This window comes from Rhinolophus ferrumequinum, chromosome 9 (assembly GCF_004115265.2).
Source record: "Rhinolophus ferrumequinum isolate MPI-CBG mRhiFer1 chromosome 9, mRhiFer1_v1.p, whole genome shotgun sequence".
In the NCBI taxonomy this organism is placed as follows: Eukaryota; Metazoa; Chordata; class Mammalia; order Chiroptera; family Rhinolophidae; genus Rhinolophus; species Rhinolophus ferrumequinum.
The window spans coordinates 74,515,514-74,541,632 of record NC_046292.1 but is presented as its reverse complement, the minus strand read 5'-3'; the positions used below and the strand labels follow the sequence as shown (position 1 = coordinate 74,541,632).

Sequence of the window (26,119 nt, the reverse complement as noted above, 5' to 3'; positions counted from 1 at the left end):
ATTTTTATGATTCAAAACTGAACCCCATTTTGCGTGAAACCTTCTGTTGTTCATATAACAGTATATTTTTTCCTTCTCTCTTCTGCCTTTGTAATTGATATTCGCATCCATTCCAGTATTTATTGAAAATGGTTAGAAAAAGGACACTACACTCAGACAAACTTACGTAGGTTCTAAATCTAGTTACTCCTCCTACTGCTCTTCATTGTGGACATAGTATTTTAAGCATCTCCAAATATTAGTTTTCTCCTTCTATAAAATGGCAGTGTGTCAGTAGGATGCATTAAGTTATACTGTATAGCAAATGATCTCAAAATTCTCAGAGGCTTCTTGCAACAAAAATGTTATTTCTTGTTCATGCTATATATCTATCGTGGGTTGACTGAAGCTCTGTTCAGGTTGTCTCCATTTCAGAATTTAGACTGTGGAGTGGGGTTGGGGGTGTGGAGGGGAGACGTAGAGAACCACTAGCTTTAAACCTTCTGCCCAGAAATAGAACCTATCATCTCTGCCCACATTTCATTGGCTGTTGCATGTCACACAGCTACTCCTGAGTATCACAAGGCAGAGATTATAACATTCCCCCAAGGAGAGAAACCATAATATTTGGCAAACACTGATATAATTTACCACAGAAATAACAAAAATACCTAACATCATCAAGGGAAGAGTCAAGTGACAAACACATAAACTGCTCAGCGGAGTGCCTGACACAAGTAAGTGTACTGTCTTCAAAGGAGGCAGTTGTGTTTACATGTTTATAAAATGCATAGGAGGTTTTTGTCTTCTTGCATTCCCAACCCCAGAAATGGAGTTTGATGTTTAATAAATACGTGCTCAGCTGCATTGTTTAGCATACCAAGCAACTCTAACTAGGGCAGTTCTAATCACTTGAGCATTCTTTCTACTGTGTCCTGCCTAACACATGAAACAAAAGTTATATGAAAGTAGCCTCACTGGTATATCCACTTATATGGATATAATCAGACTGTAAATAAATGAGTGAAATATTTTCAAGTAAATCTGCCTTTCCCCTGGATGCTTTAATTATTTATATTGTGTTTAAGAGTAGCCGATAGAATTGTCTGAGCTGAATGCTCAGTCTGACTGGGCTGCACTTTCCCCACTAGATTGACCAGGTGTTGATTTGTTCTTTTAGTGTTTAGTGACTCAGTCTTTCTTCTTTTAATGGAAAAAAGAAAACTATATATTGTACATGTTTTTTAACATATACGTGTTCACATTACATAGTGTTTGAATCACAGCAGATTTTACTGTTTTCCTTCGTTATTTTATTTTCAAATTAAGACTGTAAAATTGACTTTTTCATGTGCATTCAGTTTTATGAATTCTAACCAATGTATCGATTCATATAATCATCACCATCATCAGGATACAAGAACTGTTTTGATATCGTGGCCTTAGCACAGCAGAATCATAATTTAAAAATAAAACAAAACACTGATAATAACACACTGATAAAACACAGTTGAAAATAAATGTGTGTGTAATTACAGCTCTTAGCATTTTGATATTAATGTGTGTATTAATGTGTGTTTTTATCTCCATAATATAAAGTCTGGTTATTGACTGACACTGAGGTGAAATGGTAACCATAAAAGGGCATTGAACTTCTTTTAACATTTCTATGAAAGCTCTTGAACAGACTTTTTGCCTCAACTTATTTTAACACAAATAACCGATAGTGTTAACTCTTTGCAGTTTAGAAGTGAATTTCCTGTTAACACTAAGCTATAGATCAAATGTAAATTAGAATCTGTTCACAATATCTAACCCTTTTCATTTGGGACGTAAGAATTGGAACTATTCTTTTCTCATGCTCTTCTCATTCACTTTTTGATGCTATTAAGGATAATTTATTGCTAAGGGTAAATGTAGGTGCTAATAATTCACTGAGTGACTCTTACAGTGTCATTAATGAAGTAGTGGATAAAATATGACTCTGGTCTTATTTTATCTTGACTTATGGGACTTTGGCAGTGTTGAAGGCAACTCCAGAAATAGGATCTCATAAACGACATTGCTGTTTTGACCGTTAGCTAGAAGTCTTTGTAGGACTTCCTCCGAAATAACCACGCTGATTAATTGATTGGGTCTTTCAGTCATTCCTTCATTCAACTATAATTCAAGTATTTAAGGGCCAGGCATTGACCAAAGAAATGGGAGATACAGATAAAGTATAGCCTTGGGGTATAAATATGTATGGTAAAATTACGGGACAGTGAAATAAGTGGTAATAGAGTCAGAACAATGAGAGTAGAACTGCCAACGGCCTGGAAAAGAGATATTTGAAATAACATAAAATTGCTACAACAGGGATGAACTTTGAAAATGTGCCAAGTGAAATAAGCCAGACACAAAAGGATAAATATTGCACGATTTCCCTTACGAGGTACCTAGAACAGTCCAATTCATAGAGATAGAAAATACATAGTGATGACCAAGGGCTGAGGGGCAAGGGACATGGGGGGTTATTTAATGGGTAGAGAGTTTCAGTCTGGGATGATGAAAACGTTCTGAAGGTGAATGCCGGTGATGATTGCACAACATCCCAAATGTACTTAATGTCACTGAGTTATACACTGCAAATGGGAAATTGTATGTTATGTATATTTTACCAAAAAAACAAAACAAAAAATACAATAGGAAACAAACAAACAAAAAATATATATCATTATATACATATATATGTATATATATAATTTATAGCCCCAACCCCTGTTCTTCTCTTTTTAAGAGAACCAGTTTTTTTAAAGGAATTTTCATAACTTTTTCTCTCATCTTTCGTATCTATTATAATTTTTTTCTAGTAAGATCTTATGTAACAGCTAATCTATCAAATTTATGCCATTAGGTTATGTTGTTCAAGTTCATACGTATGGGTGAAACTTGTTTTACTATCTTAATCAAGATAGTATTCAGAACATTTGGAATAGTTTTCCATGAAATGACATATTTAATAAATTCTTAAACTCCTATATTTCATTTAATTGAAAAAAGAGCCTACATGCAATAATATGGATGACCATTGAAAACATTTAAGTAAATGAAGCCGGTAACAAAAGACCACATATTGTATGATTCTATTGTTGTGAAATGTCCAGAATAGGAAATTTATAGAGCTAGAAAGTAGACTAGTAGTTGTTTAGGGCCAGGGGAAAGGAATTGTGGACTGGGGGACAACAGGAAGAGATTGCTAGTGGGTACAGGGTTTGTTTCAGGGGAATGAAAATACTCTAAAATTAGATTGTGGGGATAGTTGCACCATCCTGTGACTATACCAAAAAACATTTAATTTCATACTTTTTATGGGTGAATTGTATGATATGTGAGATATCTCAAAAAGCTATTTTTAAAATGCTTAAAGGTAATGGTATAGTTTCTCTTTTTTTGAAGTCTTTCTTCGACATATATCTTAGCTTAGTTGGAAACAGCATAGCAATATAAATTTTAAATATGCATATACTTCCTAATAAAGCTATAATCTGAGAAGGCTTTTTGATTTTTAACTATCACTATGAATGCAAAAACATCTGAATGCAAGTATTAGTATATTTTATATACTCTCACACTGAGTGACTGTTAAGCTGGTAGTTAATGTATATATTCAAAGACAGGCAGAATATGATCAATCTAATGACTTCAAGGCAATAAAAATGGAACTTAACAATTCTTTTTAAAATGTACACATACACAGGATTGCTTTTAAAGATTAAGCCTGCTTCCATTCAATTCATTATTTTTTCTTTCCTTGTTAAGTCTACTAAAAAATAATAATAATATTGAGATGATTACCAATTTGTAATAGGAGATCTCCACGTAAAAAACACCAGATAGAAGAAACACTACTGTCTTGGTGATCTGGTTTGCCATCCTCTGGTCCCTGCCTGCAAAATGGTCACCATCTGTATTTTAAGCGGCCGTGATATTTCAACCCTTAAATTATGAATGTTCTTATAGGAACACAGATATTATTTGCATGATTGTTGCCACCAGAACTCCTCAACATTCTCTCCCCTCCTCTCCTCTCCTCCCCGCCCCTCCCCTCCCCTCCTTTCCCTTTTCCTCTCTTCCCCTCCCCTTCCCTCTCATCTCCCTCCACATTCCCACTTTCAGTCTACTCAGAGTCTCACCAGGCTCAGAGCTCAGGGTTGCTCACGGCTGTGAATCTTCTGTTAGGCACATTTCAACTAAGTGCTCCTTTCTTCTGGTTAACCTGGACCCTGCACATCATTTGTAAATTACTTCCATAAGAAAATACATTGTGATTCCAATCTAAAGCTCCAACAGACTTTCAGAAATATAGCCCCTGGTGGGGCTACCTATAAAGTGTCTGATTTTTACTTACATATATATTGACTTATATATTTCCATATAATTTTTCACTTCTTCCAAAAGGCAGGCCAATTATATGCTTGTTTACCTGCTTTAGCCAAACTAAACTACTACTAATTGAAAATTTGTCTTCTATCAAATAGCAATTATATTTTAAAGCTCTTTCTATGTGGTTCTAACCCATACCTATATTTACATGTTTGGGGTATACTTAGCACAGTACTAGTAGCCATTGTAGAGATCCAGAGAGAGGAGTAAAACAATTCCTACTCTTGTGGAGGTTCGTTATCATGTTGCAAGGCAGAAGAACCAAGGAAACACTTTGGTGACACCAGGAACAGGTTGCTGAAGAATCATAGGGGAAAAAGTAAGCTCTTACACTAGAAAACCTATAAGCTGAACCTTAAAAATAGAGAAGAATTTTGAAAGGTGAAAAAACTAAAGTTATCCATAAGCAATAATTCTGAGTGAAAAGAGGGATAGAAGAAAAAACAAAACAAAACAAAATATGTACTTTGTCTCTTTCTGGTATATTCATCTATGTTAAGTCATGATTGTTTTAGTAGGAGAAATACAAACTTTAATGAAGGGGCAACTTTATTTTTATTTTGATTTTGTGTTCTGGTGCCTACCATATAAAGTTGCAAAGCCTGTAGTATGTATGGAGCTGAGGTAATTACTAGTGGGAAGTCTTATTTTGAGAGCCAAAGGGAAAAACCACCAAATTTATCCTCCTTGTTTGCTATTAACATTTTAATTTGTAAATTGTCATACTGTAACAGGGCAAGCTTCATCTAGTACAGCATCCTGTTTATAGTAAGTGGGCCACCCTGAGTGTTTCCAACAGAAACTGCACTGCCCCTTCTGGCCTGGGGTTATGTTTGCTGGGGCCACCTTTCAAATTTATTTTATGCAAATCAGTACAAATTATCTCTCCTTCATTTATTAGTTAAGGGAACCAGTTTATTGAAAAGCTATTCTATTTATTGATGAGTTCCCATTAATCTGTATCAAAATGTGTTACCATGAACTTTAAATATGCTCCAAGGAAGAAGAGTAGATCATTTACATATTGAGTGATTACATATAAGCACATACTGGATTATCTTATTTTATTTTCATAATAGTCCAGTAGCCCCGTGAGGTGGGGATTACCACGCTCTCCATTCTTAGAAGAGAAAATCAAGGCACAGAGATTGAGAGTGAAATTGTATGTCACTAATTGTGTTATTTGTTAAGGTCATTTTTTACCACACTAGACATGTTGAAAGTTAACTAAAGCTGGGAGTCCTGCCCCTTTAGAAAACAAAGATTTTTGTACTATTTTTTGTTTTTAATTTTTTCAATTTTTAAATTTTTCTGTTGGGGAATCTCGATCTTCTGGTGTGAGAAACCTGAAAGGCAGAGAAACATAGCAGAAGGCCAGGTGTTTACTACAGGGTCCACCATTATCCTGTTGCCCTGCCTCACACAGACACAACAGGTGTTGATTGAGGGTATGAAGAGCCTATTGTTTAAATACCCAGCCAAGAAATGTAATGGCATCGTGAAGAGAATTTTCAGATAATGTGTTAATCAGTTATTTTCCTGCTAAATAAGAAATTCTTCAACTCCAGTTCCAGTATAGTGACCAATATATAACAATGTATGTATACCCGTTAATTTCTGGTAGAGAAGGTAGATAAAGGATATCCATGAGTAATATTGTGTGGTTATTTGGATTTCTTAGCCAAAGGGAATTTTTAAAACAACTAAGCTGCTACTAAGGTGACTGATTTAACTGCTTTTTTCTTCCACTTTGGTAAAAATGCTAATTTTCAGTCAATGGGAAGAAAATGGAGAAACAAGGGGCATGGTTGATACGTATGTATGACTTGCCCCTGAATAACTCTATGGAATTAGCTGGCTCTTTGACTTCATAAAAATGCCTCAGAATAGTGTTCTAAGGGTGAAATGAAATAAATGTAAAAGTATTTTGAAAACTCAAGATCATTGGACACATGCAAGTTAGTAAAAAGCAGCTCCTTACCTCTATTGGATTCTTTTCACTCTTTCTCTTCTTCCCCTTTTTCTTCTTTGCCCTTCCTTCCCTCCCTTTCTCCCTCCGACCCCCCAGGTTGATGAAGAGACAGCTTACAGCAGTGGAGAAGGGCTAAATTAGTCAATTTTTTTTTATTGTTTGCATAAATGGTTAAGTTACCACAGCTTTCCTTGCGTCAGTCTTTTTCCTACTCTCTTTCTATCCTTGGGGGAATTTTAAAACAATCTCTGGGTTTCCTAATTTGTTTCACTTAAATTTGCTCTCCTTGACTTTGCAAGATAGATTCTCTTCCTGTTCTTCCCTTATTTCCCTTTTTTGGAACTCTGCATCTCAAAATAGTTGTCAGTAGTGACCAGTGGTGAGCTTCAGTGGCTGATACTGTGCCTTTTGCATAGTAAATACTCAAAAAATATGTGTTCATTAGCTAGCTGACAAAGAAACATGAGTAATAAATTACTTTTTCTCCTTCAGTATTTAAAAAAAGCGTTGACTTGCCCTAAATTTGGAGACTTTTCAAGTACACAGGGTTATATGGCCTTAACTGTTTGCCTTAAAATTGTTGTTTCTCCTGTAATGTAACAGGCAGAATATAAAGCTACTTTGAGGCAGTGGAGGAATGGTGTTTATTTTGAAGTACTCAAAAATCTTTTTAGGCATTACATGAGTTTATAGCTGTTTTGTCACCTAAGAGAGATGAGGAACATGAAGAAATAACTCTCGTGTGGAATCCTCCAGAAGTAATATTAAATTCCCGAATGGCATCATAGAGGACTGCCAGTTGACATTCCCTTTAAGAGCCTAGATGATTGGTCTTCAGCTATGTTTATTTGCTTCCACTTGTTAGTATTGATCTGAGGGAAACCATTCCCTGATTTGTTAAAATGATTAATGTTTTCTCCTTCCATTGTTTTAAAGGAAATGGCTAAAATCCTTAATCATCCCAGAGTCTACGCTTTCCTGCACATACCAGTCCAGTCTGCGTCTGACACTGTACTCATGGAAATGAAAAGAGAGTACTGCGTGGCCGACTTCAAAAGAGTAGTGGATTTTCTGAAAGAGAAGTAAGTCTGTTAGTACTTAAGAAAATAACCGTTTCTTTTTTCTTTCAAAAGCATGTGGCAAAAATGCACTCATTGTAGCCACAATTAAAGGTACCAGAGAAAAGGCGAGACTTTTGAAGCTTTCAAAGCCTTTAAGTTTCCTTAGGCATCTTGATGTGGTTTTTCAGTTTCTCTTCAGTTTAAATCCACCTTCCTTCCATCTGTACATGACACACCATTAATTTGTGTAGTAGGATCGCCGGTCTTTCTAAGGTAACGTGCATTGTGATTGTTCTTATACTGAACATAATAGAAGAAAACTGCTTTAAACTTTGCTCTGCTTTAATCTCATTTAATGTGGCCTTTTGAAAGCTGGTTTGACAGGGAGGTAGGCCAAATCATGTCACTACAAAAAAGATAATTTCCTACTAAGTAGCATTTTCTTATCTGGAATATCTTTGCTTTTACACACTATCCCTGTGGTGTACTTGAAGAATTGTGATTTATAAGGAGGTTTGGGGATTCTACTTTTTAAACTTCATATTGTTACTGACCAAAGTTAAGACATTTGACACAATCTCAGACATGAATGATAATGTTGTTTACACAGAAAACACTTGCAGCCCATAATTATATTCTTCAAAACCCTTCTTCTCATCATCACCAAGCACTGAATGTCTTCTGTGATTATACCCGGCAGGAAATGCTAGTTCTGGCCAACGTCACACAGAATTCTCTCAAGTCCAGGGCAGTTTTCTCCCTCTGGGGATATGTCATTTATCTTGGCATATTTGTGGCATGGGTCTTCCTACTTTCCAGAGTTTTTTCCCCATAATTTTTATCTTTTGTTGTTTTTCTTAATTAAGACACAACTTTTTATTTCCATCTTCTTGTTTATAATTATGTACCTTTTTACCATGTCGAAGTATTTCATGGATATGATGGCTTTATACAAATTGTAAGCAATTATTTTTTCCACCATCAATTAGTCACTTATCCCGACTACATACAATGTTTTAAAATCTTTTTCTTCTTCTGTTTACTTTCTCCTTCCTTCTTCATCGTTCCTTCATGTGTCTGTCTTTTTTTTTTTTTTCCAACTCCAGGCATTTGTTGATTATCCTAACCACCAGAAATAAAGATACTTAGTGTAAATTCAAACAAATACAGCCAATTGTTTGAATATTCAAATCAGTGGATAGAAGGTATATTTATTCAGGGATTTCATAATTATAATCATTAAGTATATACAACCTTCATAGAAAACAGAATAATGACGGATCTCTGCCATCTCTAATACTTTCTTGGGCAGAACTGAGATCAAAGCTAAAGAAGAAAAGATTTTTCATGTATCCCTTTTGCATTTATTCTAGCTTATTGTGGTAAACTTACCTCATATAAGAGAGTCCTTTTGGGCATGCTGACAGTAGTGAATAGAATGTTTTCAAAATTGAAAATATATCGTTGCACGTGTGAAATCTCTGCCTCTTTCTTACTAGAGCAGTAGCAAGTAATGTAGTACAGAATTCATACCTGTTGCACAAGATTTTGCCAAGTGTAGGCATGCATCCTGTTGTGCAGAATAGACTAGAACACTTTCCAAATAGTTGGTTGCATTAATATGATTCAGTGAGGTTTAGGAATCAACACCTCTCTTTTACCTCCATCTGAGTGAGTGCTGACTCAGTTGTTTGGGGTATTACTGTGGCTACTTCACTGGGCAACAATTTTACAACAAGATCAAGCCTCTTATGTTGCTCCAAAGATGGACCTGTTAAATCTGTTGCATCTTGAACAGTTGCAACAGCATCCATGAGCTATACAGAAGTCAAAAGATGATCACATCAAAGTATGAGAAAATAGTCTCTTGCCTTTATTCATGGGCTAAGCTCATTGTCCTTTCTTTGGATTCCAAGTTTCTCTGAGCATCCAGGTAGCTTTTCTAGAACCATTCCACTGGCTGGAAGACCTCAGAACCAAGTACTCTACCCAGCCCTGGAAATTTCAGAGATCCCTGGAAAGGATATTGGAGATGCCTGGAGTAAACACTCATCCCACACCCATCCATCTATAGTTTCAATTTCAAGTGCTATGAATCACCGGAATTGTAGAGTATGAGTCTAGCCACTTAATCTCCAAGAGTTTTTTGTTTTGTTTTGTTTTTCTTAATTAACTCTGTATTTTGTATATTCAGTGAGGGCAGAAGCAACCATGATATACAATTTCACACTTAGATGTTAACTTTATAATTTATAAAATGAATTGAAAAACTGTAGGAGGCAGCTAGTAAGATATACCTGATATATAGAGCTGATGACTGAGAAAAATTACAGGTACTCTTTGGAAAAGAAGAAATCACCAATTACTAATGTGGTAATCCTTGCAGTTTTAGACAGTTCATCAACCATAAAATTGTGTATATCATCTACTCTTTCCTGTTGCTTGTAGTATAGCCTCACTCCTGTGAGGACACTATAATCCAGTTTTGCTCTGTAGTGAAAAAGTTTTCCTGTCCTCTCGGGGAGGTGCATCCAGCCAGGGAATAATTTTCAAACTATGATGGACATTCAGAAATAATGTAAATATTTTCAGCAGACTTCTGCTCTGATATTCTCCTTATTTTTTTCCTACTTAGCTTTATGCCAAATAGATTAATGCTTATTGGAAACACCAAAGTTTCAGAGGTTCTGTGGAACCACTAGTTTGGATACCTGGTCTACCACAAAATTGTTTCGTCCAGTGTTTATTAAAATTCAACACAATATTGTCATTCTTAGAAAAAGGATCTAATATTTTATGCCTACCACTGTGTCATAAAATGACCCTAACTTCAAATGGTGTATTTGATGCTCTCCTGTCCTGATTTTTAGCTCCTGTATAAGCAAGCCCCTTTCCATTCACACATTATTTCCTCTGAAGGCTTTTTTGTAATGACCCTTTAACAAATAAGTCTCATTTATTTTATTATTTCCAGCAGTGTGAATCTTCTCAGATATTCATGTTATGAATTAGGGATGAGGTATTTCTAATCTGTTTCCTCAAAAAAAAATCCAACCTTTAAAACAACGTACGGCACTTAAGACTGAAATCCAAGCCATGGGAGTTTACCTGAAGCTAGGACTTTAAACTACTAATTCAGCAGTATTTGTGGTACCCTGTTTTTCCAACAGTGGCGGTGAAATCTTTTTAATTAATTTTCTTTATAGTTGAAATTGGCCCGAGTTTTACCTGGGAGCAATAGAAGTTTACATATGAGCCAACTTGAAGCTGATTCATTATTTTCTTCATTTGTTTGAAAGTTGGCAACTGTTATCATAACAGCAGCTGGATTGACGATAACCTAGGAGTGTTGGCACATGTTGAGGCATATGGGAATTTATTAAATCATGCAACCTTTGCAAAGAGAAGTGTCTTAAGTTACTTAATATATTGATTTAAAACAGCTGATTATGAGCAGACGCTCGAATGACTTAAATTATTCTATTCAAATTTATTAATCTAGTTAGAAAATCAAGAAATTCGATGCATTTTTTTTGAAATGGATAAAATGATTTCTGGAAATATGTAATTGGATTTGTAGGGATATTGAAGAAAACTACATAAAGCAAGAGGTGCAATTCTAGTTTTAGAAGGATTCGTGTTTTTTGCTGTTTTTAATAATATTTGCTGTTTTAATAAGATGTTACTACTTTTATTACCTGTCACTCAACTGTCTTTCCAGTTCTCTTTTTAACAAAGTATTGGGATAAAAAGAGTATAAAACTGGAATCATTTATCTTTATTTTCTTGTGTAATTTTGAAAAAGTTACTTGCATCAGAGAGGATTTTTCACTTTGATGTGTTCGGGATGGTATAGTTAGGGCTCCCAGGAGCTGAGGCCTTGGACATAATTTCAATTGGATCTTCCTCATCTGAACAGCATTGGACTTACACAGTCACTCTTCAGAATAAACCACATATTCACATATATTTAAAAAATGACAATATACAGAGTTCTTCTCTCAAGTATATGTTCTAATGCTAAGTAAAAGAATCTCTGAGTCCTAAAATTCACACGTGAATGTGGGAAAGAAATATGTAAGAATGTCCTATTGATAGATGCATGTTAAGAAATGGAACAGTTTATATATTAAAATAGCTGTCTGTTTACACAGATTATTTTGTTGGATGTCCAGTGGCCTTTTGGTTTATGTTAACTAGACCTTAAAACTTGGAGAACAAGATCCAACTCCCTTACTAACTACACTTTGAATTAATGACTACTTACGTTTTTACTTGTAAGTGACATAGACCTAAAGTAAGTTACACCTACTGTAGCATCTTTGTGTTGACTTTTTAATTCCGTGATATTATCCACCTCAGGATTTACCATTACCATTTGTTAATGGACGGTGTACTGGGGACTTCCAGATTAATTTGTCTTGTGTCTTATAGAATATGAGCCCTTTTAGCTTTGTGGTATATATTCACACACCCCTGAGTTTACTTTACCCAGAGATTTCCTGTTGGTTGTGAAATGCCACAACCAATAACTAATGAGCAGGGGTAAGGGGAATTTTTTGTGGGGAGAACAAACTAGAAGGGAAGTGGCAGCCACTGTATGCTCAGACAGCAAAGGGACACAAGGGCACGAGCCAGGATCGCTTTGGCAGGATGAATTCTGTGAGTCACAGAGTTATCTCATGTTGTCCAGCCTATCCTATGACCTACTTTTCCAGTCTATCTGCAAAAATGATGCTAACTCATTGCCATCTGGATGGAGTTCTTTGTCTTCCCTTCATTAGTCCCACTCATCCATGTGTCCTGGAACACAGTCTGATAAAAGACAAGTTATGTTACATTTGTATTTTATTCTGCATTTTTCTTTTTCCAGTTTTATTCCTAGTGGCTTGGAAACATAAGTAGCAATATTCATCAGAATAGAAGAAAAGAAATTGAAAAGAAAAGACTGATTCAGCAAGATTAGATAATTACGTTTTCTTCAGATGCATTCCCAGATGTGTTTCTGTTCACTGAATATCAACCTCCAAAATAATTTAGGCAAAATACTTCCCTCAGAGACGTTTTCTGGCTTTATTTCATCATTTCTAATATCTTTACCTCGGTGGTTATTTTGAGTGTCCCTAAGGTCTTGTTCACTTTTTTATCTTTTCTCAAATTTCTTTCTGAGGTAGTAAAGTTCTTTTTTTCCTCCTTTGCTCACTTGCTACGTTTAATTTTTTTTCAAGAGAATGATACATATCATTGGAACAGTTTACCTAGTAGAAAAATATTTACTTTTTTATTTTTCAACATGGTATCGTATTTGGAAAATTTTGACATCATTCACTAAATACCATATTATTTTGCGATTATCCCACATTTCATTCATAGTTTGAAGCAATTAAATTTTCTATTGATTTAGCTTTCTGTTTTCCTTCTAGCCTGGTTAAGAGAGAAATCTCAGCATTACTAATCTCCTTCCATTTTTCCTTTCAGAGTGCTTTTCATATTTCATGGAGCTAATGTATTATGTCATAATGTTGTCCCAAAAACCTAGCCAAGTATGTAAGGATAGGTATTTTTAATCTGCCTTTTATAAAATGAATGTCAGGGTGCACAGTAGTTAAAAAGACTTTTTGAAAGCCCACAGTGAATTAATGCATAATAAAACTAGATCCTCAGTTTCTGCTGTTTAGCAGTCTTCCTACTGATTCTAATAATACATATTAATTAAATGATTCATATTTTCATTTATCAGTTTTGTGCTCAGCACTGTAATAAATGCAACCATAACACCAATCATAATAGTACTTAATATGGTACTAGTAATAAAACCAATAGACGATATTGTGGAGTTTCACTGCTATGAGGACATCGCATGTACTAGTTTACTTAATCCTTAAGGCCCAAGGATGTTAAGCAGTTTCCCATGGCCATGCAGTTAGTGATAGAACTTTGATGAAACCTCAGGCATGTGATTCCTGAGCTAGTACTCAGCCATTGTGCTTCACTGTTGTTCTTCTCTTAAGGCATGTTGCTCTTGTGAGGGAGACAGTAATGTGGACTCAAAAGATATTAAGGAGATCAAATTTATATTGTGTTCTTGGAAGGATGAAGAAGGTATGCATGAGTGTCAAGGATGGCTCTTTGGTGTGTTAGCTAACGCCACAGTCGGAGACGATGTTAACCCAATAGGAGAATGAGAAGAAGGAGGAGGAATTTCCGTGGGAAAGATAACGAACTTGGTTTTGGGCATACGCATTGAATTTGAAATGCCTGTGTAGGAAATCCAGGGGAGAGCACCCAGGCTGTAGAAAATATGGGTCAAGAGCCCAGGAAGGGGCTCAGGGTTGAGAGAGAAATGCTTGGGAGTAACCAGCATTTGAGTAGCAGAAAAGCTGTGGTGATGCGATCATCCAGAAGAAAGAAAATGGAAGGCTAAGAACAGAAGTCTAGGAACACCAACATTTGAGCGATGGAAAAGGAAAGCGGATCCTGTGACAGGGGGAAAAGGCAGGGGTAGGCCAGTGTAGGAGGAGACCCGGGGGAAATGATACCACAGAAGCCAAGCGACGTTGGCAGTTTCAGGAAAATGAAAATGGCAAGGGTCAAATATCAACTACAGTTGCTTCCTTTAAGCGGACATGGGGCTAAGTGCTCTGGGTTATATGACAAAAAAAAGTATTGTTTGATTGCTTTCCCAAAAACTGTAGGTGGTCAAAGCTATTTAGATGTAGTAATGTCTGAGACCAGAAAAAGTCTTTGTGGATCTTTGTTGACTGCTGCATCCCTAGTTCTTAGCACAGTTCTCGGTTTGTGCACTTTGATCCTCATATCGTGATACTGGAACCACCGCGCTGAGAGATCCACATCACTATATGCTATATGCACTATATGCTATATGCACAGCATTGGGGGATCCATCCCCGCGTCCCTGTACTGTATGCACAGCACTGGGGGATCCATCCCCGTGTCCCTGTACTGTATGCACAGCACTGGGGGATCCATCCCCATGTCCCTGTACTGTATGCACAGCACTGGGGGATCCATCCCCGCGTCCCTGTACTGTATGCACAGCACTGGGGGATCCATCCCCGCGTCCCTGTACTGTATGCACAGCATTGGGGGATCCATCCCCGCGTCCCTGTACTGTATGCACAGCACTGAGGGATCCATCCCGACGTCCCTGTACTGTATGCACAGCACTGGGGGATCCATCCCGACTTCCCTGTACTGTATGCACAGCACTGGGGGATCCATCCCCACGACCCTGTACTGTATGCACAGCACTGGGGGATCCATCCCCGCGTCCCTGTACTGTATGCACAGCACTGGGGGATCCATCCCCGTGTCCCTGTACTGTATGCACAGCACTGGGGGATCCATCCCCGCGTCCCTGTACTGTATGCACAGCACTGGGGGATCCATCCCCGCGTCCCTGTACTGTATGCACAGCACTGGGGGATCCATCCCCGCGTCCCTGTACTGTATGCACAGCACTGGGGGATCCATCCCCGCGTCCCTGTACTGTATGCACAGCACTGGGGGATCCATCCCCGCGTCCCTGTACTGTATGCACAGCACTGGGGGATCCCGACATCCATAATGTATCCACAGCACTGGGGGATCCATCCCCGCCTCCCTGTACTGTATCCACAGCACTGGGGGATCCATCCCCCCGTCCCTGTACTGTAACCACAGCACTGGGGGATCCTTCCCCGCGTCCCTGTACTGTATCCACAGCACTGGGGGATCCATCCCCGCGTCCCTGTACTGTAACCACAGCACTGAGGGATCCCGACATCCATAATGTAACCACAGCATTGGGGGATCCATCCCCGCGTCCCTGTACTGTATCCACAGCACTGAGGGATCCCGACATCCATAATGTAACCACAGCATTGGGGGATCCATCCCCGCGTCCCTGTACTGTATGCACAGAATTGGGGGTCTATCCCCGCGTCCCTGTACTGTATCCACAGCACTGGGATCCCCGCGTCCCTGTACTGTATCCACAGCACTGAGGGATCCCGACATCCATAATGTAACCACAGCACTGGGGGATCCATCCCCGCGTCCCTGTACTGTAACCACAGCACTGAGGCATCCCGACATCCATAATGTAACCACAGCACTGGGGATCCATCCCCGCGTCCCTGTACTGTATCCACAGCACTGAGGGATCCCGACATCCATAATGTAACCACAGCACTGGGGGATCCATCCCCGCGTCCCTGTACTGTATCCACAGCACTGGGGGATCCATCCCCGCGTCCCTGTACTATATCCACAGCACTGAGGGATCCCGACATCCATAATGTAACCACAGCACTGGGGGATCCATCCCCGCGTCCCTGTACTGTATCCACAGCACTGAGGGATCCCGACATCCATAATGTAACCACAGCACTGGGGGATCCATCCCCGCGTCCCTGTACTGTATGCACAGCGCCAAGGGATCCTCACTCTGTCATACTATAACCACGGATTAAGGGGCACAAGAGGAGGACGCAGGGACGGTACTTATTTGTTCAGTTAATGGCACTAACATGGAACCAGTAAGATTAAGGCTTAGAGTAGCAGTTCTCAGTCTGTTTTAATTAAAGTTCCTTTTCATAAGCAAGAAAATCTCCTGCTCTTTGAAGACAAATTGATGTATTTCCTTTAGTAGAACATAATGCTCTGTCTTCTGAGAGCTCCTGTGTTCTGTGAACCCCTGCTGGCTAATAACTAACAGACATTATTAGGCAACATGTATTGAGTGTGTAATATGTTGAATGTAACATGCTCGGTTCTTCACGAGGATTAAATCACTTAATTTTCACAATAATGTATACTAAAGAGGAAATATTATTGCCCCCATTTTATAGATGAGGAAATTAAGGCACCTAGAGGTTAAGTGATTTGCCCAAAATCACTTTGCTAGGAACTGGCAGAGTTCTGATTCATACACCAGCCTGGGGACCTCCAAACTGTATTCATTGCTAGTGTGGCATCTAGCCTTTCCAAATAGGATGCTTTTTAGAAACATTAAGGAGGATCGTACATTTCTAATTAGAAATTGAACTAGGCTATTAAGTAGAAAATATTAAATTATACATACCTTCTCCGAAAAATTTAGTATATCTTTCTATAGTCAGTATCCCTTCCTTTTTGCTTTCACTCCCCATCCAGGCAGAGAGTTGCTGGGTAACGGGGTGATAAGAAGCTATTCTTGAATGTGACCCTGTGGTGAAAAACTACAAATAGAAGTAAGGCGAGGTTTATCTGTCACAATGTCTTTATCTGTAACTTCAGAGTTTCTTCATGAAGTGTGTGTACAAGGACACATTTTAGATAAAATGCTGTACTAATGGTGGTTATGTGTTGCAGAGCTATTATCCTGCATCATCTGTGTTTCAAAACCTTTGTTAAGTGTTCATTTCTACCTCCTAGTCATCCTTCTTTGCTAGAACCAAGTGTATTAAATATTCAGCTCAACTTCCTGCTGACAGACAACCTTCACTCCTACCACAGATCCATTTCATCACTTGCTACTGGCACAAGGAGAGTCAGTTATCGGTCACTCTTGCCTCCCCATACTCATCATGATGCTCTGATGAACATTTACTGAGTCCTCACTGTTATATCTAGAACCTTATGTTCTTGTAAGAAACCAGGAAGAAATCAAGGGAGCATGTACAGTGCATGTAATTTTGAATGCTGTACTGGACCTTGCAGTAATATCTGAAAGGTATGGTAACTGAGTCAGCAGCAGACAGTGAGGAAAAAATTGGGTAATGTAACCCGTAATTGTCTTTAAAGAGTGAATCTCAGATTATTAAGATCTGACCAACTTAAATTCTGGAAGTAACACCAAAAAATAATCACTATAAATTCATGTTAATTTCAAAAGAGCCTAGGTCTTGTGTTTACTTGACTAATATTTACTGGTTACAGACTGTGTTGGCACTTTTAGGTGTAGAATATTAAGAGATTAGTCAAACTTGGTGACTGTCTTCTAGGAACTGACATTCTTAAATCGTGGTTAGTGTTATATAAATATTTATAGCCACATATTTGATAAGTATAATAAAATCCCAACATTAACCCTGATATTGGGTCAGGGGGGAACATAAGTGTTTATTATAGGCTTTCCATGGGTAAGAAACACTGAATTACAGTTGTTATGTGAAAACCAATCTCCTTTCTTTAGACAATTACGTACTATAGGTTTGATTTTGTCTATGATATAATAAAATCTATTATAGGGAAGGGCTTTAACTAGATTACATACACTCATACATTTATATTTATGTATATAAAAGTTATAGTTTGGTTTGTCTGCAAGTGACAGAAAAAAGAGTAATGACATAAAGAAAGTAAAAGTTTATTTTTCAGTTATGTAAATGAAGTCCAGAGCTAGGCAATCGGGCTGTATCTGGCTTCAGCATATCAGGAATGCAGGATACAGCTTTCATTTCATCGTGTGAGATGGCGACTTGAGCTCCAGCCATCAAATTTGCATTCCAGTCTATAGGAAAGTGAGGGGAAACGGAGGGTATGTATTCCTTCCCTTCAGATACTTTCTGAAAGTCACTCATGTCGCTTTAATTATATCCAGTTGGTCAGAACCTCGTCACATGACTACACTTAGCTGAAGGAAAGGCGGATCATTGTCGTCTTTAGTTGGGGTGGCCTTGTGTCCATCTGAAAACAAAGAGCCTTATTAAAAATAAGGGGAGGTGAGATAGTGGGGGACACTAGTAGTCTGCCACAGTCTATCCCATTTGGCTACTCTTCTTGCTGCCTACATGACGTATGTGTAAGAGAGATGACCAAGCCTGTCCGAGTTACCCTATCCATGATCTCAGGTTGATGTGCTGTCGTCTTTGGGAGGTCTAGACATGGCTTGCTGAGGACCAGTGACTATAAACTAAAGGGCAGCCCTAAATTCCCCGTTTAAAATGGAGCAGCAATAAGATAATTACAATTTTTAAAACTCCCATTTGAAAAATGGGAAAAATGGAAACACACATCAGCTACTATTTGCTATGGTTTATCAAACCCTGCTTGGTAGGAGTCACAAAGACTTCCCACCCTGGCACCGAGGACGCTCTTCCCCATCTGATGGGCGCTGGTGTTCCTCTATGGGAGAAACTCCATCGTTCACTGTCCTCCGTTGCCCCAGTCCTCAATGGCCCTAGCATAGGTAGGCATTAAGGGGCGTGCTCTTCTGAGTGGGTTCTAATGCTTCCCCGCCTTCCTTCTGGTGCCGGTTTGTGACCTGGAACTTTCTTTAAGAGATGTAAAGTTGCAGGCTATACAGACAGACAGCCCCGGTGTATCTTTTTGCAACCCAATTCCCTCGTAAACTTAGTATGCTTCCACTCTATTTGTTTCCAGTCAGTTCCATGGAGAAGTGTAGTCAAGAACCATGTCTGGACACAGTTTTGACTCTGAAGACTCTATCTTTTATTTACTGATGTCTGTCCTCTCTTCCACCCCGCATCACCTCTGAATTCACTGATGAGCCCCTTGCGGCGGTCCAAAGCACTCTTAACCCCATCACTGCCCGAAAACTGGACCAGTACATGAAAGGGCAGCGGTTCTGTCCTCTCGGGGCTGTAGCATTGCAGCCAATGCTCATAATTGCTCCACTTGGCTTTTGCAAACCCGCAAACCTCAAAATTATAGGACTCCCAGTCCAATTAGATAGTAATTAGATTGTAATTCACAAACAGAGATTGAGTTTCTTTGCAAAGTTCTGTTTTCTTAAATCTCAGCTTGCAATTGGCCAGCCCTAGTCTGAGTTCCTTGTGGCTAAGAGCACTAAGAAGGAGGCAGCTAATATTTAACATTCTGAATTTTTTGTGACACTTCTGCTACTGACTTTATTAACACTTGTTCTGTCTTCCACTATTGAGCAGGTGACAATTTGACCAAATAATGTGCTAACATGTACCAGTAATTAGCTTTGCAGCCTGTACTGGTCCTTCCTACCTGCTGCCCAACTAAACCAATATCCTACTTCTGGTTCTGTCACATGTAGTACTCCACATTGGGTCAGTTTTGGCTGTGAATGACCAAAGTCATAAACTAATATCTCAAACAACATAGTTGTCTATTACTATCTGACATTTAAAAAAAATAAAAGGAAGTAGTGATCTTGTGCTGGTGGGATGACCCACAGTCCCCAGTAGCAGAGACCCAGGATTCTGTTTTATTGCTCAGCTTTCCTCAGCGTGAGTTTCTGTGGTCCATGATAACTGCTTAAAACCCAGCCATCACGTCTACATTCCAGCCAGCGAAAAGGAGAGACTTGAAGAAGGCTGCACTACCTTGCAAGTTACTATCTTGGAAGTTCTACATGACACTTCCACTCGCAGCTCATCCATTAGAACTTGGACATTCCTAGCTTCAAGGGAAGCTGGGAAATAATAGTTTCTTCCAGGCATCTGTGTGTCTACCTAAAAAATCTGCTTCTGTGGGAGACGGAAGGAATCTGTCCCACAACATGTATTTTTTTTTTAAAGTTTTCATGTTACAGTTTAATAACTGCCCCTAAAAAGAATTGAATTTGTAATCATAACTCTAAGCATCTACTTCTGAGTATCTGGTTATTTTTCTCTTGAGTATCATATTCGGTTTTGCGCATGAGCCAATTTATGCTTTTTATTTTTTTTATTTTTGCTGGTAGTAATGGTGTTTTCATTTTTTAAACAGTATTTCTACAGAAACAACCTCACAAATTAAACAATATTTTGCCGTATTATCAGTTATTTATTTTGAATGGTTATTGAAAACACCATTTTGTGAAAAACTTAAAGAAATTTAACTTCTGTTTGTTTTTTTTTTCTTTCTAATATCAAACAGGAATCAAAGTTACTGCAATATTTTTTGTCCTAGATGTCCTTTTTGTGGTGTATACGTAGCAATTGCCTCAGCCTCATGATAAGTCTCTTCTTGTGGTTCCATACCATCCAGGGCGTATCCTTCTACCCAGTCATTCCATCATCCTAGATCAAATAATAGATTCAAGGTCTCTCATATATTTATTCTGCTACCATCTCCAATTCAAGATGCCCAGTACATTGGAATTGGCATGCTGCCAGAATTTCTAAATAGTTTCATGTTAGAACAGAAGAAATTGGAGAAAATCACATTTTTCTTTCATTTGTCTGTGCAAACTTATTTCCATGCCAGCATTTCCTCCAATTTATGTAAGGTTACTTGCATGATGTATTTTTGGTTTAATTTCTTTTAAGTGTCTTAAATTCTTAAAGGAATTTTCTCCTTATAAACTAATCTAGTTTGATCAATGAAATCAGTAGTTTCTTGTTAAAGAAAATAGCCTTTAAAGTGAACAGATTTCTTTTTCCTTAATTATTATTTAGAGCAATTGTTTTTAGTCTAATCATGTAAGTAAGACCAAGCATCAATCTTCTTTTAGAAAATGTTGTTTTAATTGCACTGTCCAATAATGATTTTTTTTTTCATATACTTTTCCCTAATTTATTGATTCAATCTTTTAATTGTATCATTGGAAAAATACATTATTGAGTTTTTTTCTTGAAAAATTTTATTTCATTGTCCACTTTGTTCTAACTCTTATCAACTGTCCTAATTGAGTTTCATTCTTTTTTCTCCCTTTTAAGTAACTTGCGCTTTTACAAATCATGATATAATGAAAATTTTTAAGAGTGTTTTCTGCTTATAAAAAGGTCACATTCCATTTGAAAATTTTTATAGTATAATTTTCTGAATTTTACTTAAATGATAAAAGAAACTTATTTCTATAAGAAACTTTTTAGAACTGAGAATCTTGGTACATAGAGAGCTTAAGAAGAACCATTGATTAAATTGTAATAAATTTTAAAAAGTTATTTCTTGTGCATAAAAGATATATGCATAATTTTCCCTTTCTGTAGGCAAAATAAATCTCCATTTTCCCCAATTAAAAAAAAATATATGTACAAATATGAAAACGTCATTAGCATAAAAATAATTAGCCTTAGAATTACGACCTTTTTTTTATTCAACAGGTCCTTGAGTACCGTCTTTAACAATGTGTTGTTAATGAGGAAAACAAACAAACAAACAAATCGATTCCCAGCAGGGGCGCCACTATAATGTGTAATGTGTAATTTTCACATTCTCCCTTCTCTGGGTACTCCAGTTTCCTCCCAATTCCCAAAGAGATGCAGTTAGGTGAATTGGCATGTCCACATTGTCCCAGTCTGAGTGTGAGGGTGTGTAAGAGCTCTGCCATGGAAGGGCGTCTGTCCAGGGTGGTCCTGCCTTGCCCCCTGAGCTGCTGTAGAGGCTCTGCCCACCATGACCCTGAATTGGAATAAGCAGGTGGAAAATCATTATCTGACTTGTTTTTATTAGCCCTTCTTAAATGTGTGTATAGCTCACATTTATGTCAGTGTTTAATATTTGAGGTCTTTTGGGTCTTTATTTAGGAGTTTGGTGATTTTTTTTTTTTTTTTTTGCCTAGACATATGTCATAAGAACTTAACTCTCGTTTCTGTCAGTTAGGCTAGGGTAGAGTCAGTTTTGATATACATCGTTTCACTTAAAGTTGTAGTTTTCCAAGAACCTATCCATGATGTTAAGTGAGGACTTACTGTATATTAATACTCACTGCCATGATCTCAAATAATAATGATATTGATTACTAATATTGAGCACTTAAAAGATCCCTGTCACTATTTAAATTGATTTATATATATAAACTCATTTAATTCTTTTAACAACCCTATGAGACAGGTACTGTTGACATCCACATTTCACCTGTGGATGTGAAACACTGAAACACAGAGAGCTGGCGGTTCCATAGAGAGCTGGTGGTGAGGAAAACTTGGAACCCAGGTTGTCAGGTGCCAGAGCGCTGGTGCTTTCTGTTGTGCTACAGTCTTAGACGTGCCATGCTCTGTAAATGAGTGCTGCTCAAACACTGCCTCAGAGACCAGTGGCCATTTGTAAACTCTTTGTCGTCCATGTACAACAAGATTGTTGCTGAAATAGGAAGTAAGCACTGAGAAACTTCTACAGTAATTTGACATTGCTGAGACATCCATTTATGATGGGGTTTTTTTAGGAGTTCACTTTAGCCGTGTTTCAGAAATGTCAGTCCATAATGAATTGGAGGAAAAACTGGTTTCTCACCACAGATAGTTCAAGAAGCACTGCTCTAAATAGAGTGCCCCTTTTTCAGCTGTTAGGTACTTTTAAATTCATAATTTCATTCAGTTCTCACAGTAACCCTCCAAAGTACATGGTGCTATTTCCTGTGTTTTATGTTGAGAAACTAAAGATCAGAGAAGGCATATATGTAGTGGATATGGAATTCATAGCCTGTTTTTAATTCTATAAAGCATAAAAACTATATTCTGTCCCTGGTGAAGTTCATTTTAGACCATTTAGTTACCTATGTAAATTTGTTCAAACCCTTTCAAGATAAATTTTCCTTATACCAGTTATCTCTATAAATGAGACATTAGATTGAATACATAAGATTTTAAAAAAATATATTAAATACTCCTTAAACTTAAAGAAAATGATACAGCCTAGTTCTTTATTACTCCTTTGTTAAGGCATTGTTTTATGACTTCTTAGAGGCAATTCTTAACTTTAAATGTTTATTGGCAACCCTGATTTCACTTAGTAAATATTTCTTAGAATGGGAAATTCAGATCTTTTTGTGGCTGCTTCTAATTATAATGCAGAATGTGATTTAGCGTCCCCCAGTTTCCTCATCTATAAATAAAAAGGGTGAGTTATGTCATTTTAAGTTCCAGTCTAACTAAAAAATTCTATGATTTTTAAAAATTTGCTTAGCTTTTTCCTAATGCGTTTTAGTCTTTTCTATTTTCCAGTTATCTCTGTTCTCCAGAAATCCTTATCAAGCCTGCCTTTCCAGAAGTCTGTTCCAACTGCACTTCATTCCTCTCATGGCCCAATATTTCTAGAGAATGACCTCCCCTGCTGCCTGCCTCCACCTTCCCCACTTTCCATCCATTTCTTGATTTGCTGTAATCTGGTTTCTGCGTACTCTCCTTCATTGTAACTTCTTTTGTTAAATTCCTAATAGTGGACTCCAGCAGGCAGTCTTTCTTCCTTATGTTTTTCCTGTCTTAGGTTGGCCAACCTCCTCATCCTTGAATCAGTTTCAGTCTCAATCAGTCCTTCCCTTCCTCTGTCCCTCCCTCCTTTTCCCCTCCCCCCGTCATATACATATAGCTCATGTATCTGACCGTCTCTTGAAAGATCTCTCTCCACCTGTGTGTTCCTCAAGCATTCAATCCCCACCTTTCACACTTAACTATTCCTGCCTCCTCTTTGTCTTAGTGAAGGACTGCACAATCCATGCAACCAAATCAGAAGCACAGTTTTTTCGACTTCCCGCCCACCTTCATCCACCCAGTCTAATCTGCCACCCAGTTCCATGAATTTTATCTTCCAAATGACTTCATGTCTGCCTCCTCCCCAGTCACTGCCCTCATTGAGGAGGTTCTCTAGACTTGTACCTGAATCCCTTCCCTAACTCCAGGCTCATTCCCTTTAATCTACCTTTCACTTTATTGCCAGAAATGTTCTTTCTACACCTTTTATTTCTTTGACCAAAATTCTTCCTCAGCTCCCCACCGCCTTCAGTACGTGAAACAATAACAGCAGCAATTATACCATCTACCGCTTACTGACTTGTACTAGCTGCCAGGAACTGTGCGAAGTGGTTTACATACATGACTTCCTTAGTTTATAGTTTATTGCCATTGTGGTATTTACCACACTGTTCTGTGTTTGTGCACGTCTCCCCCTAGAGAGCCCTCGTTCCCCACATAACTTCACGAGTCTTTCCCTGTGTATATCTTCAGCAACTACTACAGAGCCTAAAACATAAACCCATTACATCTTTGTTGTATGAAGGATTCCTATTGTTGTTGCCATGCGATGTGGCGATTTCGGAACCCTGCAGTAGAAATGCTCACAAAAAGGGCAGACAGCAAAGGCTTTGCTGGCTTGGGTGGAGATTAGCCTTAGGTCCGGGGGGGGGGCGAGCCCTATTACCCCGCACAACCCCCTTTCAAGTCCTTAGGCTGCATCATCCCCTGAAACAGCAGGACTGGAGAACAGGCAGAAATGACTATTTTTGTGGTTTTCTTCAGTGTATACGGGCAACCTACTACGAGCAGCCTCACACCTACATGCTCCATATTTTAAGACAAAATAATTGTATTCTGTAGAGCACAGCCTTGGAAAGTCAGTTTCCTTCCTAGCTCTGGTTTGTCTAATTCTTCACCACTGACCCTCTTCACTGAAAGACAGTGATTTCATTATTATTGTAAGATAGCTTGTTCTTCCAAGCTATTTGATATTTCTTAAATGATTGACCTTCACACAGCATGGTATCCTATGTTTAGCTGCAAAAACTGTTTTAATTTAATTCCTCTATTTCTGAGAAGTTTTAAAGGGTGTAAACTGAGGTTATGGACACTTTTAGGTCAGGTTACCAATAGGAATTTGACATTTATATGAATAAGAATAATATCAAGAGTTACAAAAGCACATATAGAATTGCAAGGGCTATCGAGCTCTGTGCTTGAGGCCATAAATTGATTGCTAGCAGGGGTCAAACAGGAGTCTGCTTTCTCTGTACAACCTCCCTTGGGTAAGCCATTGCAGTATTTGGTGCACGCAGAAAGGGCAGAGTCAATTTACTTCTTCTTCAACAAATTGCTGTAATATTTACCTCTTTGGGGAGGTATGGATTAATAGTACTTCTTATTTAGACAGCTAGAGATAGAGCCCAACATTATTTTTCTAGAAATAATATCAAGCCAAGGGAAATAAATCTAATAATTTAGTCAAGTATATACAGACAGGCTCTGTTTGGTCCAGCCTGTGTGTTTCAAGACAGGGTTTCATATTTCTGTTTTTTGCTGTAAGAGCTGCTGAGAAAAAAAAAAAAGTTGATTCCAAATGAACTAATTTGGTGCTAATTACCTAAAACAAAATGCTAAAACCAAAGTTGATCTTTAAAATATAAATATGTATATATTGCAATGTTTGCTGATGTTTATTTCCTATTATCTTAATAGAATGTATTCTTATAAAAATGAAATTACCATATGTGAAGTATTGGAATATGCTTTTATATAAATAATAGATGTTGTATTTAGATATAAAATGGAAGAATGGTCTATTCTTTTGGAAATATTATGACATTGGGTGCTTTTGATAAAAATTAACTCTTAGGTCAAGCAAAACTTTAATGACCTAAAATTAAATATGTAAGTTTGTACATTATTATTTTGTTTCTAGTCATACTTTTTATTACTTATTGTGGTGAAATTTTTCTTTTGTGAAGATTGGAAGTAATCTCTTTGTATTCTACATTTCTTCACGGTATTTAAATGAACTTATATCCACCTATAAACTGGGTTTGTTTTCTCAGTGGCACCATGGAGGTTATACCTAGCCCACCTTACTTTGTCTTTTTTGCTTTGCCATCTCTTGTATACCTCGTGTTAGGTGTTTTGTTTTTAACTAATTGGTTTCTCTTGTCCTCGTCATTGAGTTATTCTTTTGCCTTTTTCTCTCTTCTCTCCTATCTTTAAGAGCATCTATTTCTAACAGCACCCACTGGTTACAACACTGAATCTATTACATTTTTTTACTACTTAAGATCCCAGGAGATATTTTTGGTACTGCT

At 37.8% G+C, this 26,119-nt stretch overlaps 1 protein-coding gene across 4 annotated transcripts in view; it reads left to right on the top strand.

Annotated features, from left to right (window-relative positions):
• CDKAL1 (CDK5 regulatory subunit associated protein 1 like 1) overlaps positions 1–26,119 on the top strand; it is a 623,742-nt gene that overhangs the window by 403,479 nt on the left and 194,144 nt on the right. For all 4 annotated transcript variants that reach the window (XM_033115842.1, XM_033115843.1, XM_033115841.1 and 1 more), the window contains one exon: positions 7,313–7,458. In XM_033115842.1, coding sequence (XP_032971733.1) covers positions 7,313–7,458 — 146 coding nt within the window. The remainder of the gene's footprint in view (positions 1–7,312; positions 7,459–26,119) is intronic.